The sequence below is a fragment of the Sorex araneus genome, chromosome 6, assembly GCF_027595985.1.
Source record: "Sorex araneus isolate mSorAra2 chromosome 6, mSorAra2.pri, whole genome shotgun sequence".
NCBI classification, from domain to species: domain Eukaryota; kingdom Metazoa; phylum Chordata; class Mammalia; order Eulipotyphla; family Soricidae; genus Sorex; species Sorex araneus.
In genome coordinates, this window is record NC_073307.1 from 168,894,125 (window position 1) to 168,907,509 (window position 13,385).

At 44.1% G+C, this 13,385-nt stretch overlaps 1 protein-coding gene across 3 annotated transcripts in view; it reads left to right on the forward strand.

The window, feature by feature from the left end:
- Positions 1-13,385, forward strand: part of SIRT3 (sirtuin 3) — a 31,225-nt gene that overhangs the window by 5,978 nt on the left and 11,862 nt on the right. For all 3 annotated transcript variants that reach the window (XM_004602890.2, XM_055141712.1, XM_055141713.1), the window contains exons 2-4: positions 1,876-2,067; positions 2,148-2,380; positions 4,342-4,442. In XM_004602890.2, coding sequence (XP_004602947.1) covers positions 1,876-2,067; positions 2,148-2,380; positions 4,342-4,442 — 526 coding nt within the window. The remainder of the gene's footprint in view (positions 1-1,875; positions 2,068-2,147; positions 2,381-4,341; positions 4,443-13,385) is intronic.

Genomic DNA, 13,385 nt, shown 5'->3' on the forward strand with positions numbered 1-13,385 from the left:
AACACAATAGACCTAAGCTCCCTGTGGCCAGGGAGAAAGGACATACCAATATTAAAGCTAAAATGTTTAGAACTATATTCCAATAAACACAGAGAAATGGGAGTGTCCCAGGAGCGTTGTGATGGGTGTAACCAAATAAAACACAAGCTCCCTGCGTCCAGGGAGGAAGGATAAACCAATGTTATCCTACACTTCTCACTGGTGTGAGATTCTATCTTGTCACTAAGATTTGCATTTCCCTGATAGTGGCAATGACACTTTTTCATGCCTACTAACCACCTGTCTCAACTCCGGTCCCACACACCTGGGTTCCTCTGTCGGTACTTTCATGCATGAGACTTGTCTGAACATGTGGAGAGGGGTTTTGAGCATGGCTGTGGCTAAGGCTCCGGAGGTCTTCGGCCGCAGGAGCTCTGCTTGGGGCCAGGGAGGGAAGCTGGATCCCAACCCCTCCGAGGGGCCCTGGGGAAGACAGCCAGGTGCGCGGGCCAGAGACTCTCCAAGCCTGCTCAGATTGGGACTGGGCCTCTTCCGCCCAGATTCCCCATTTTCCAGTAGCTAGGCGGTCACACCCAGGGACTGCCCCCTGCGCCCTGTAATCTCATCAACGGCCAACATCCAGAGATTTAAAAGCAAGCTCCCGGAACTGAGAGGCTGCGACATCTTATAGCCTACTTCTCCCTCTGGGAGAACCAGCAGGCTACGAGAGTTTCCTGCCCACATGGGAGAGCCTTGCAAACTCCCTGTGGCATATTCATATGCCAAAACCAGTAACAATGCTGAATCTCATTCCCCTGACCCTGAGAGAGCCTCCAATGCGGCATCATTGGGAAGGATGAGTAAGGAGAGGCTTCTAAAATCTCAAGGCTAGGACGAATGGAGACGTTACTGAGACCGCTCGAGAAATTCGGCGATCAACGGGATGATGATGATGATGATGATGATGATGATGATGATGATGATGATGATGATGACGACTAACCATCTGTATGTCCTCTTCTAAGAAGTATCAATCTTCACTCCCCATTTTTTTTTTGCCTTTTTTGTTGTTGTTGTTTTTGTTGCTGAATATGTTAGTGCTTTATATATCCTGGTTTTTCTGATTTGTTTTTTGGGCCAGACCTCGTTGCCCTGAGGGCTTACTCCTGGCTCTGCACTCAGGATTCACTCCTGGCAGGCTTGAAGGACCATATGGGATGCCAGGGATTGAAACTGGGTTGACCAAGTGCAAGGCAAGCGCTTTGCCTGCTGTACTATCTCTCTAACCCCTCTTTATATACCTTGGCTATTAGCTCTTAATTGGATAAATGGTTTTTTCTTGTTCTTAGTCACCACTGAAGACCACCTACCTTCTGTCCTCTGGTGATGATCTGAAAAGTGGTCTAGGGATTTGCCCCCAACTCCAGTCCACCCACTGCCTTGACTGTTTGCCTGGTTGTATAACTATTGCAGGTGAAGTCTGCAGCAATTAAAAAGTGAATGTTTCTTTCTGGAATCCTTGCTAGAACCCAATTTCTAATAATATTTGCTGTAAAGTTTGAGAAGTTTTATTTTATGTAAATGTCACTGTTAATTTATGGTATTCCAGGTCTCTTAGACTGCTTGACAGAGAGCTTGTCCAAATCCCTTCAAAGGATGTCAATGGCTTTGGCATGAGCCTTTGGTGTGGATCTCTCTACTATCAGCACAAGTTTATGAAATTTGCTCTCAGAGAAATCTTGGACTTTTTTTTAGCCCAGTAGTTATTCATGATAAGAAGGTGGTTGTTTGGGGGTGATTATCAACAATAGGGTGGTGGAAGGGCAGTCACTGTTCATTTTGGCTAGCATGAACTTGATTGTGGTCATTTACTTATCCCTCTCCTCTCTCTGTCAGTGTTTCAGGAGGAAGAAAGTCCATTTGTTTTTCTGCCAGTGCTTCAAGCTTCTTTGGAAGTGGAGGTGACAATAAGAAGGAGAAACTTTTCCTGGAGGATATAGCTAAGCTCATTCAAACCAGAGCTTGCCAAAGGGTGGTGGTCATGGCAGGGGCTGGTATCAGCACAGCAAGCGGCATTCCAGACTTCAGGTACCCTGAGTCCCCATGTCTCTAGCTCTCTGACCACCCTCTGATCTGAGGACTCAGAGCCTCTTATTTCTGTTTTGTAGGTCTCCAGAGATTGGTCTTTACAGCAAGCTCCAGAAGTATGACATCCCATACCCCGAGGCCATTTTTGAACTCAGTTTCTTCTTTCACAATCCCAAGCCATTCTACACTTTGGCCAAGGAGCTATATCCTGGGAACTATAGGCCTAATGTTACTCACTACTTTCTCCGGCTGCTCCATGACAAGGGATTACTTCTGCGGCTGTACACACAGAACATCGATGGGCTTGAGAGAGGTGAGCTGCCTGTGTCCAGTGGGGAAGGCTTAGAGGTTTGCTGGGTGGTACTGAAGCCCAGTACTTGCACTCATCCTTTGTTTCCAGATAAACTGCCCTCATTGCATTTAAGGGTCACAGAGACCTCATTTTTTGAGCTGTTTTCCCAGAATATCTTTGAGACTGTAATTTTTGGATAGAATTAAGTTTGACATCTGATGTTTCTAGTTTCGCTGATCTAACATGATGATGGGTTTTGTTTTCTTTTGTTTTTTGGTTTGTTTTTTGAGACTCTGGTTTTCCAGACTTACTCCTGGCTCTGGGCTCAGGGTTCATTCTTGGCAGGGCTTGGGGGAACATATGAAGTTCTGGGGATTGAACCCCAGTCAGCCATGTACAAGACTTACTCTCTGTACTATCTGTACTATAGTTCTAGCTTTTTTTTTTTCCATTATGGTTTTCTTTTCTCCACCCCCCCCCCTTTTTTTCTGTGGCATCACATTGTATGGTGCTTAAGAGCCACATCTGATTCTGTGCTTAGGAATCATGCCTAGTTGTGCTGGGTACTGAGGGTCTTAATGTGGTGCTGGGAATTTGAACCAAATTTCTGGCCAGAGATACTTGCAGGCAAGTGCCTTAACCTTTGTATTATCTCTCTGATGATAAGAGACCACAACATGGTCTCTTTAAAAAAATTATTATGGATTATATTTTAGCACAGAAAAATAAAGGGAAGAATATAATGAATCTTAAATCCTCTTCAACAGAAAGTCCCTGTTTCATCTTTCCCCTCCGCCCGTCCTCTCTTTAACTCAGGGATTATTTTGGAAAAAAGTTCATCACAACATAAATTTAATCATTAATTAATAAATAATGCTTGGATACATCTGTTGGTATCTCTTGAAGGCAGACTTTTAAAACATCATCATGGTATCTATCACACAAAGTAATTGCAAGTAATTCCATACTATTAGACTTCATGTGTGATGATTTATTGACAGTGTTTAATATGTTTAGAAATGGTGGCTACAAGCAGTGATTCTCAGATCACATTGACTCCTGGCTTAGAGAAGAAGCGTGTGCTTGAGTTTCTTTCTAGCATACAGGATGCTGACAAGTGCTGGCATGTTAACTTTCAGCAAGTTAGCGACCACTCAAGTAGGCTGCTGAGTAAAAAAAGCCAGAACAGCCTGTATCGATAGTACAGCACCTTAATATATATGCCTTGCCCATGTTCAATCCCTGGCATCTCATATGGTCTTCTATGCCCCACAAGGAGTGATACCTGAGCACAGAGTTGGCAGTAAGCCCTGAGCACAGCCAGATGTGACCCCAAAACAAGAAAACAACTGGCTATAAGTTTCGGCATATGAAACTCAGAATGAAAACAAGGGTGGTGAAAACTCTTTTCAGTTGTGACTGGGTTGGTCCCCCACACTCCTACCCAAAAGTCTTTCAGGTGTTACATTAGGAACAGATCACTTTCATAATAAGTTAACATCTTTTATTCTCTTATTATCAGACATTTTACATTGTATCTGTTATTCTGTCTATTTTTTTGAAATGTATCTATACTATTTCCTCACTTTTGTTGGTGCCTGGAGAGTAGAAAATACTTTCCAAAGTTGTAAATATAGTTTCCTTCCTTCCTTCCTTCCTTCCTTCCTTCCTTCCTTCCTTCCTTCCTTCCTTCCTTCCTTCCTTCCTTCCTTCCTTCCTTCCTTCCTTCTTCCTTCCTTTTTTCCTTCCTTCCTTCCTTCTTTAATTGGTCAGGCTTTAGTTGGTATGCTCCAGCACGAAGCCTTCCTCTCTGGGCTCATTTTGGTCAGTGAGACATCATCTGTGGGTGATGGAGGCAGGGATGTCAGGCTTCCTCTGGAGGCTGTGGCTCCTCCCAAAGGCAGTAAAGCCCAGAGGTTCTACTTGGGTGCTTGTGTGTCCACCTTGGGGATGGTAACACTTAGTTTTGGTTTACATTTCAGTGGCTGGCATCCCTGCCTCAAAGCTGGTTGAAGCTCATGGAACCTTTGCCACTGCCACCTGCACGGTCTGCCAAAGAAACTTCCCAGGGCAAGACTTTTGGGTGAGTCAGCATCCTCTCAGTTCTGTCTCTTCTGCATTTCACAGTGGGAGTGATCTGAAAAGGTGATGTTTTGTAAACATCAGGTTGGAAGGATAATAGAAGAGTAATAGTGTGAAAATGGTTTTTCTTTTTATTTAAATTGGAAAAGTAAAATTGGAAAAGTACTTGTAACAAATAAGAGGCAGTGGGAAAAAAGGAATTACCCATCATTTACTTCCCATGGCCTCCTTTTGTAATGGTTTGCTGTCAGGCACCTATTACAGAGTTACTGTTGATTTTTCAATGACAGGACCATTAAGTTTAATATTTTACAACTTGCTCTGTTACTAAGCAAAAATATTTTTGGAGATCTTGTATTAATAAGTATAGCTCTTGGGCCAGAGAGCTATCTTAAATGGGTTTGAGTGCAGGCTTTCCATGTGGGGGAGTCTGGGTTTGATTTCCTGGCAGTGCTGATCTGGGGTATCTCCTGAGCACTGCCAGATGTGTACCAAACAGAATAAAAACTTTCTGTATTCTTTTAGTAGGTATAGAGTATTACATTTATTCTTTTGTGGCATAGTTTTTGATATTTGTAATTTTTACAACTAAAAATTACATAGCAGTTTCCCCCTATGTTTTTCTATACATATTTCTGTAGTTTGAATAAGTTTTTAAAAAATACTTTTTGTTTTGTTTTGGAGCCACATCCAGTGATACTTGGGGCTACTCCTGGTTCTGCTTGTGTGTGGGGCCAGGGGGGTATTCCAAGTGGTGCTGAGGGACCATCTGGTGCTGGGAAGTAAACGTAGGCCCTCACATGTAAAGCATGTAGTCAACCTGTTGAGGTAGCTCTCTGGCCCTAGTTTGTATTTCTTAAAATGGGATAGAATCTTAAAGATGAAATTGTGACTTATAGGGCATTTGCCTGGCACAAGTCTGCCAGAGATCAGACTTAGGTCAGACTTGTGCCAGGCAAATGCCCTATCCACCTATCTCTCTAGCCCCTTGCAAGACATTTTTATCACTCTAAAAATATGGTATATGGTGGACCAGTCAATTCTATTCCTTCCTGCCCCTCCTATCCCAGTTCATGGCAGCTACCAATCTGCTTTCTGACTTTTCCAGATATTTTATGTAAGTAAACTTTTAGAATATGTAAACTTTATTGTCTGGCTTCACAGGTGCCAAGGATAGAACCCAGGATGGTTGTTTGCAGAGAAAGTGCATTATCTGTTGTACTACCTCTCTGAAACCATCAGCGTCTGGCTTCTTAATGTAGTTAATGTATTTATGGATTATCAATGATATGTCTTGTCAATATTTCCTTCTATTTTATAGTTAAAAAATAAGTGTTCAGGGGCTGGAGCAATAGCACAGCGGGTAGGGCGTTTGCCTTGCATGCGGCTGACCCGGGTTCGATTCCCAGCATCCCATATGGTCCCCTGAGCACTGCCAGGGGTGATTCCTGAGTGCAAAGCCAGGAGTAACCCCTGTGCATCGTCAGGTGTGACCCCCCCAAAAAATCAGTGTTCATTGTATGGATGCATTAAAGATTGAATTATTATTCCTTTTTATTACTGAAAAAAAATGCTACTGGGAGGAGGGGGTCATTTATATGGCAGCTTTTCAGGCAGTTGAGTAAGAGTTTGTGAGGGTCTGGGCTAACCAGTGGAGAGAGATGACTTAAAAGAAGCCTAGGAGGTAGGCTTAATGATGCTGCAGGAATTAAGGATGAGATAGGGCGAGGGGAAGAGGAAAAACTTGGAGCTCAGAAAAGAAGTATAGGAAGGAAATTTAAGTTTCTGTGTTTGTTTTGGGCTGCACTAGGCTGTGCTCAGGGCTTACTCTGGGCTCTGCACTTAAGGATCACAAAATCACTCTTGGTGGGATTGGGGGACCTTTTGTGGTGCTGGGGATCATATTGGGTCACAACCTGTAAGACAGGTACCCTACCCACTATACTTTCTGTTCAAACCACACAGGAAGTTTAAGTTTCACATTTCTCACAGAAGCTAGATACAGATAAAATCTTATCTTTGTTTTTGGACAGCCAAACTCATTGGTGCTCAGGGTTATTCCTGGCTCTGTGCTCAAGAGTGATCCCTGGTACTGCACTGGAAGCCATATGTAGTACTCATTATCATCATCATCATCATCATCCCATTGATCGTTGAATTTCTTGAGCGGTCTCAGTAACGTCTCCATTCGTCCAAGCCCTGAGATTTTAGAAGCCTCTGTCTACTCGTCCTTCCAATGATGCCATACAGGAGGCTCTATCAGGGTCAGGGGAATGAGACCCAGCTTGTTACTGGTTTTGGCATATTAATACACCACGGGGACCTTTCGAGGTTCCCCCATGTGGGCAGGAAACTCCCAGTAGTTTGCCAGGTTCTCCCAGAGGGAGAAGTAGGCTATAAGTTTCCTTCATGCGTGAGGCTTGTCTGAACGCTTAAAAGCAAGCTCCCAGAAGAGAGAGACGCAGAGAGTCTCTTGCCCGTGCGCCTGGCTGTCTTCCCCAGGGCCTCCTCGGAGGGGATGAGCTCCAGCTTCCCTCCTCGCCCCAAGCAGAGCTCCCGGCGGCCGAAGACCTCCGGAGCCTAGCCATAGCCATATGTAGTACTAGGGATTGGAAACATGATCAGCCACCTGCAAGGCAGACATCTTTCCTCTTGTGCTATTTCTCCATCCTAAAAAGATGAAATTGTTTTTAATTGGGGTGGGGGAGGGTTGGCTAACACCTGGTTGTGCTCAGTGATTGTTCCTAGCTCTGTGTTTAGGAGTGAGCCCTGGTGATGCTCATGGGACTATATGAGGTGCCAGGGTTGGCAAAAACAGCTACATGCAAGGCAAGTGCCTTATTTCCTATATAGTCTTTGCTCCTGTTTTTACTTAAAAAATTTCCAAAAAATTGGTAGAGGGGCTGAAAGGATAGTATAGCATATAAGGCACTTTCTTTGTACATAGCTGTCCTGGTTCAATTCCTGGCACCCCATATGGTCCTCTGAGCCCCGCCCCACTAGTCGCAAACCAGGAGCATAAACCAAGGAGTAATCCCTGAGCACTGCTGGATGTGGCCCAAAACCCAGAAAAAGGATAAAAGGCTAGAATATTATTTGTTGTTGTTTTGGGGCCATACCTGGCGATGTTCAGGAGTTACTCCTGGCATTGCTTGAGGAACCATACAGGACACCAGGGATTGAAATCAGGTTGGCTATGTGCAAGGCAAATGCCTTACCCGCTATAGTATTGTTCTGGCCGTAGGCTTTCTTTTTTTTTTTTTTGTGGTCACACCCAGCGATGCTCAAGGGTTACTCCTGGCTCTGCGCTCAGGAATTACTCTTGGCAGTGTTTGGGGGACCATATGTGATACTGGGGATTGAACCCAGGTAAGCCACATGCAATGCAAATGCCTTACCCACTGTACTATCCTCCAGTCCCCTAGACTTTCTCAATACAAACTTTTTTTGTTGCTGTTTTGAATGCCACTTCCAGAAGTGCTCAGGGCTACTCTCTGCATCTTGCTCAGGGATCACTTCTGACAGTGTTATGGTGGGGGCATGAAATTCCCTTTGGAATCTGCACCTCCCATATGCAAAGCATAGTACTGAACCCTTTGAACTATGTTCCTTGCCTTTAAAAAATTGTTTTTATTATCACAATCACAATCAATCACTATCCCGTTAATCACCGATTTCTCGGGTGGGCTCAGTAACATCTCATTTCGTCCTTTCCCTGAGATCTTACAAGTCTACTTCGACTTGGCCCTCCTAATGATGTTGCACTGGAGGCTCTTCAGGGTCAGGGGAATGAGATACAGCTTGTTACTGGATTTTGCATATGCATACACCACGGGGAGCTTGCAAGGCTGTCCCATGGGGGCAGGAAACTCTCAGAAGATTGCCAGTTTCTCCTAGAGGGAGAAGTAGGCTAAAGATGTTTTTATTTTATGTTTTTATTATAACAACATAATTTACTAAGTTGTTGAAAATACGTTTCAGACATTAAATGTTCCAACTTCAGTCCCACCACAAGTGTGACCTTCCCTCCACCAATATCCCCAGTTTACCACCCACCATTCCTGTTTGCCCTCTTGCAGGCACAAACAAATTTACTTCAGATTATTTGTTCCAGAACAAAGGCAAATGGAATTATCAAAACATAGGTCAATAAGAGTGAATTTGTGATAGTTGTTATATCTCACAATGGTTTTACTAATGTCATTGTCTGAGGATCTACTGTGCTGGTTACTGCTAGTTGAGCCTTCTGTGTTATTGTTTAGGCTCATTGAGCTTGGTGGTCTTCTATGCACCTTTCCTGTTAGATTTGCTGTGATTCTACTGGGCTGATAGTACTAGGAAATTTGTAGGTATGTTGCATGGCTGTGTATATGACCGCATGGTCCTGAAGCTATAGATTTGGAACAGTTTGGTGGCTTGGCAGTTTGATGAGGTTTAGTTATGGAGCTGGACTGTTTCTGTTGGAGGATGTTGGGTATGCCTGTGGGCTACTGTGCCTTCTGGCAGAAAGGAATTTACCTCGCCCTCCCTCCCCCATTCTGAGAAGGCCTGAGAGTTCTCAGTCTACCTTGGAAGATTCCATGTTGACATTTTCTTGTGGAGTTGTGACACTAGGCTGTTTCTCCCATGCCTTCTTCAGTACAAATTTATGCAGAGAATTATAGTCATCTTAACTTCCTCGTCTCTTCTCTGTGCTTTTGGGAACCTGAGGAAAACCAGGACTTAAGTAGTCATCTTAAGGTATAGCCCTCTTGTACCACATCAGAGTTGTGTTTCCTCAGGCTGTTCCTAATGATGGCCTGAGGGATGTATGGAGAAAAGACTGAGGCAGGTCTGGCTGGACCAGTGCTGGACTCCAGCTGAGAAGTGCCTGTTGACTCTTCTTTCTCACTCCTGCCCTATGAAGTTGACCTGCATCTTCTCTCTCCTCTGATCACATCCATAGGGATATGTGGTGTATAAAAATTTCCATCTCCACTGGTTGAGAATGATAGAAACAGGTTGTACATCACTCTCACTCTTCTGTAATATTAAAAGGTTGTTCCCTTTACAGAACAACTCATATAATCCTACTCTCCTATGCCAGCATTAGACTTGCTTTTTTTTTTTTTCTTTTGGTGCTTGGATCACACCCAACAGTACTCAGGGCTTACTCCTGTCTCTGCAACTCAGCTCACTTCTGTCAGGGGCGGGGGAACCTGTGTGGTCTCGGGAACAAATTTGAGTTGGCCTTATGCAAGGTAGGTACCCTATCTGCTGTGTTATTGCTCCTGCTGGAGAATTGCTTTTAAAAAATCAAGTCTAAGATACATTTTTCTTTCATGTATCAGCTTTTGGTTACTGCTAAACTCAGAGTTCCCTAGATTTTTTCCTCATTGTTTAGAAATTTGTTGGTTGCATTTTCCTGTAGGTCTGTGATCCATTTTGAGTTAACTTTAGAGAAAGGTATAGATATGTGGTTTGCAGTCATTTTTTTGTATATGGATACCCACATGTCCAAGCTTCATTTGTTAAAAAAACCAAAAAAAAAAAAAAGCATCTTCACTGTATTACTTTTATTCCTTTGTGAGAGATTGTTAGAGATAAGTTGACTCTATTAGTCAGGTTCAATTTCTAGCTCTTTGTCCCACTGACCTGTTTGCCTGATCTTTCACCAGTGTCACAGTCCCTATTCCTTGTTTTGTTTTGGGGCCACACCCTAAAGTGCTCGGGGCTTACTCCTGGCTCTGTGTTCAGGGATTATTCCTGGCGTTGCTCAGGGTACCATATGTGGAGATTGAATCCGGGTGAGCCATGTGGATGGCAAGCACCCTACCCACTATACTATCTTTCTTGCCCCCTTCATTTCTTTTCTCTTTTTTAAACTTTTTTTATTTAGTCATCATGAAATTACAAAGTTATTCATGATTAGGTTTTAGGCATGCAATGCTTAATCGCTGCTCCCTTCACCAGTGTCCACTTCCCTTCATCAATGTCCCCTCACCCATTTGCCTCCCACTCACCATTCTGCTTCTACAAAATGTACTATGTGTGCATTTGTAAATGCATAAATACATAAATACACACGTATTTATGTATTCACAAAAGGGGGCAGCAACTCTCTATCTCCCTTCCGCCACCCGAGTTCGGTAGTCTCACGCTGCCTCCCCCACACCGGGGAGGCTGATGGCGATGGGCAGGCAAAGGAAGGAATGAGTGCCAGGCTTGGAGCTCATGAATTCTGTCCTCAGCAGCTGTTACTCTGCTGGTGAGGCCTTCCAGTGAGTTTTTCATTTCAACCACCATGTTTTTCAGTTCTGTCATTCCTGTTTGTAGTATTCTTATATCATCTTGTATTTTATTGGCTGTCTGTTCCTTTGTTTCTTTGAGCTCACTAAACAGCCTGTGTATTTCTACTCTTGAGTTCCTTTTTATTTATTTATTTTATTTTTTATTTTAATTTTTTTTGCTTTTTGGGTCACACCCAGCAATGCTCAGGGGTTACTCCTGGCTTTGCACTCAGGAATTACCCCTGGCGGTGCTTGGGGGACCATATGGGATGCCGGGGATCGAACCCGGGTTGGCCGCGTGCAAGGCAAATGCCCTACCCGCTGTGCTATCGCTCCGGCCCTTGAGTTCCTTTTTAGAGAGAATATATATGGGGTGATTACTGGTTGAGTCCTCAGTATTACAGTCTTTGCCCATTTCCTGTGGTGAGGATCTGTGCTTTACCATTAGTAGTTCTTTCAGTAGTCTAAGTAGTTCTTTTCCACTTCGCTGTTAGTGTTCCCCTCACCCCCCTCCCGCCCCCTGCCGTTAGGGAGATATCTGGGGATGCTTTGTTGAGAGATGGGGATGTGCCATATCAGTGGCTGCTGTGTCAGGAAAAGGCACTGCATCCTGATTCCCCTTCTTGTTTTCGTAGTAAGTCCCAACCTCGTTCTCCCTTGGTATTGTGCAGCTCTCCTGGATCTTTTGACTGCTAAAATAATCCCATTATCATGAAGGCAAATGTTTGTCTTAGAAAGCCAGATGTCATCTTCCTCAGGGTTTCTCCTTCAGTGTCCAGGCATTGAGTGATGGAAGTATGACAGGGCAAGAACCATGATGTGCATCTGCTGCTTCTTGGCTGTGAAGAGGAGCTCTATGGGGATGGTATTCACAGCTTTAGTGAGTCCTGCTTGAAGATAACTGAATGTTTCCGGGGTTGTGGTACTGTCATGCTCACTTTAGCAAAACCACTTTTCTCCTTTAGTACCCCCTATAATATAGGCCCATTCCTGGAGCAGTGTTTCTCAGCCTTTTTTAGACCGTGGTCCCCTCTGACCATGTTTCCTTCCCATGGCCTCTCTGTCCTACCACTTGACCCCAGTCTCATGCTGTAGCCGCCGCCCCCCCCCCGCCCCCGAATTCCCTGGTTAAGAAGTGCTGTCCTGGAGTACCTTCTGAGGGTATTATAATCTACTGAGAATTTCTTTAGCACTTGAGGTCTCTGATAGACACCCACATATCAGCATTTCGTTTCCTATGCTAAGTGACATGTGATATTATTGGATAATATTGGGTTGTTCTTGCTCCTCCTGCAGGGAGCTTAGATTTATTGAGTAACTCCCACAACAGTGCCTCTGAGACACACCCAATTCCATTAAGCACTAATAATTCTGTATTGCTTTTCTTTTTCCTTTATGTCACTTGCATGGTTTAGCAATGTCCTTTTTGTATAGACACAGGAAGACAGTTCATGCTATGCTTTGTAACATGGGAGTTAATTAACTCCAAAATAATATTTACTACTGGGCATCCATATCTACTTGGCTTAAGCCTCCATTGCCCTTAGTTCCTAGCACTTCAAAAGCAGGTTCCTGATGAAGGGACTGGATGGACCCAGGGCAAGCTGAAAGCTACCCTGGTATTGAAAGGGAACAAGCTAAGTGCTGTAAGAAGTATGGTAAGTTAAGAGCATGGTCATGGAACAAACTCAAAAGGAAGTATGAACCAAAAACAAGTAACTGAATAAGAGCCCTTCTGGGGTTAGGAAAGACTAGCGTGGCCTGAGGACTGTAGTCTGGGATATGTAGAGAGATGTCCCCAGGAAGAGACGACCTTTAAGTTTAATATAGTTCTTACTGCATTCCTACAAAATGACTAGAAATATTATAAAAAGTAAATTTACTATGATTGTTTAAATGGATTACTAGATGAGGAAAGGATAAAGCAATACACCCTGGATGGAATCCTGCCCTTGAGCCTTGAGCAGATCTCCTAGTAATCTGGAGTGCTGAACCCTCAGATGAGTCCTTGAGTTAATCTCCTAGAACTTCCCCTGAAGGAGTGGCTTTACCTCTGTTGTTATCACAATGTTCAACCCCACCTATGTGTACCCTCACCCTTCATGATTTCTATTTAACTATGCTGTATGGGGTAAGAGGGGTCAATTTAGAGAGAGAAGACAAAGATGAGGATTGAGAAGAGAGGACTTTGAGGTCTACGAGGAGACTAGCATGATGGAACTATGATGACTGGGACTATGACCAAAAATATGACTATGATTGTGCTGTAAGGGAAGAGATTGGACTACACTGGGGAGGAGAGAGAAATAAACTACCAACAAACCCAGGGCCCTGTTTCTCCATTCCCCCAGTCCTTCATTCATCTCTCAGCCATGGGCTGGCCAGGGGAATGGCTCTCAGCCACCAAATGCTCGAGTCATGCGTGCCCATGCCTTTCTTTTGAAACTCACATGATGTCCAGAACAGAATCTGCTTTTTTTGGTTTTGTTTTGTTTTGGGGGCCATATCCAGCAGTGCTTAGCAGTGCACCTGAGTGTGTACTCCTGGCTCTGCTCAAGGATCACTCCTGGAGAGCTTGGGGACCATATGGGATGCCAGGAATTGAACCTGAGTTGGCCACACTCAAGGCAAGCCCTAGCTGCTGTACTACCGCTCTGGCCCCCAGAATCTGCTTT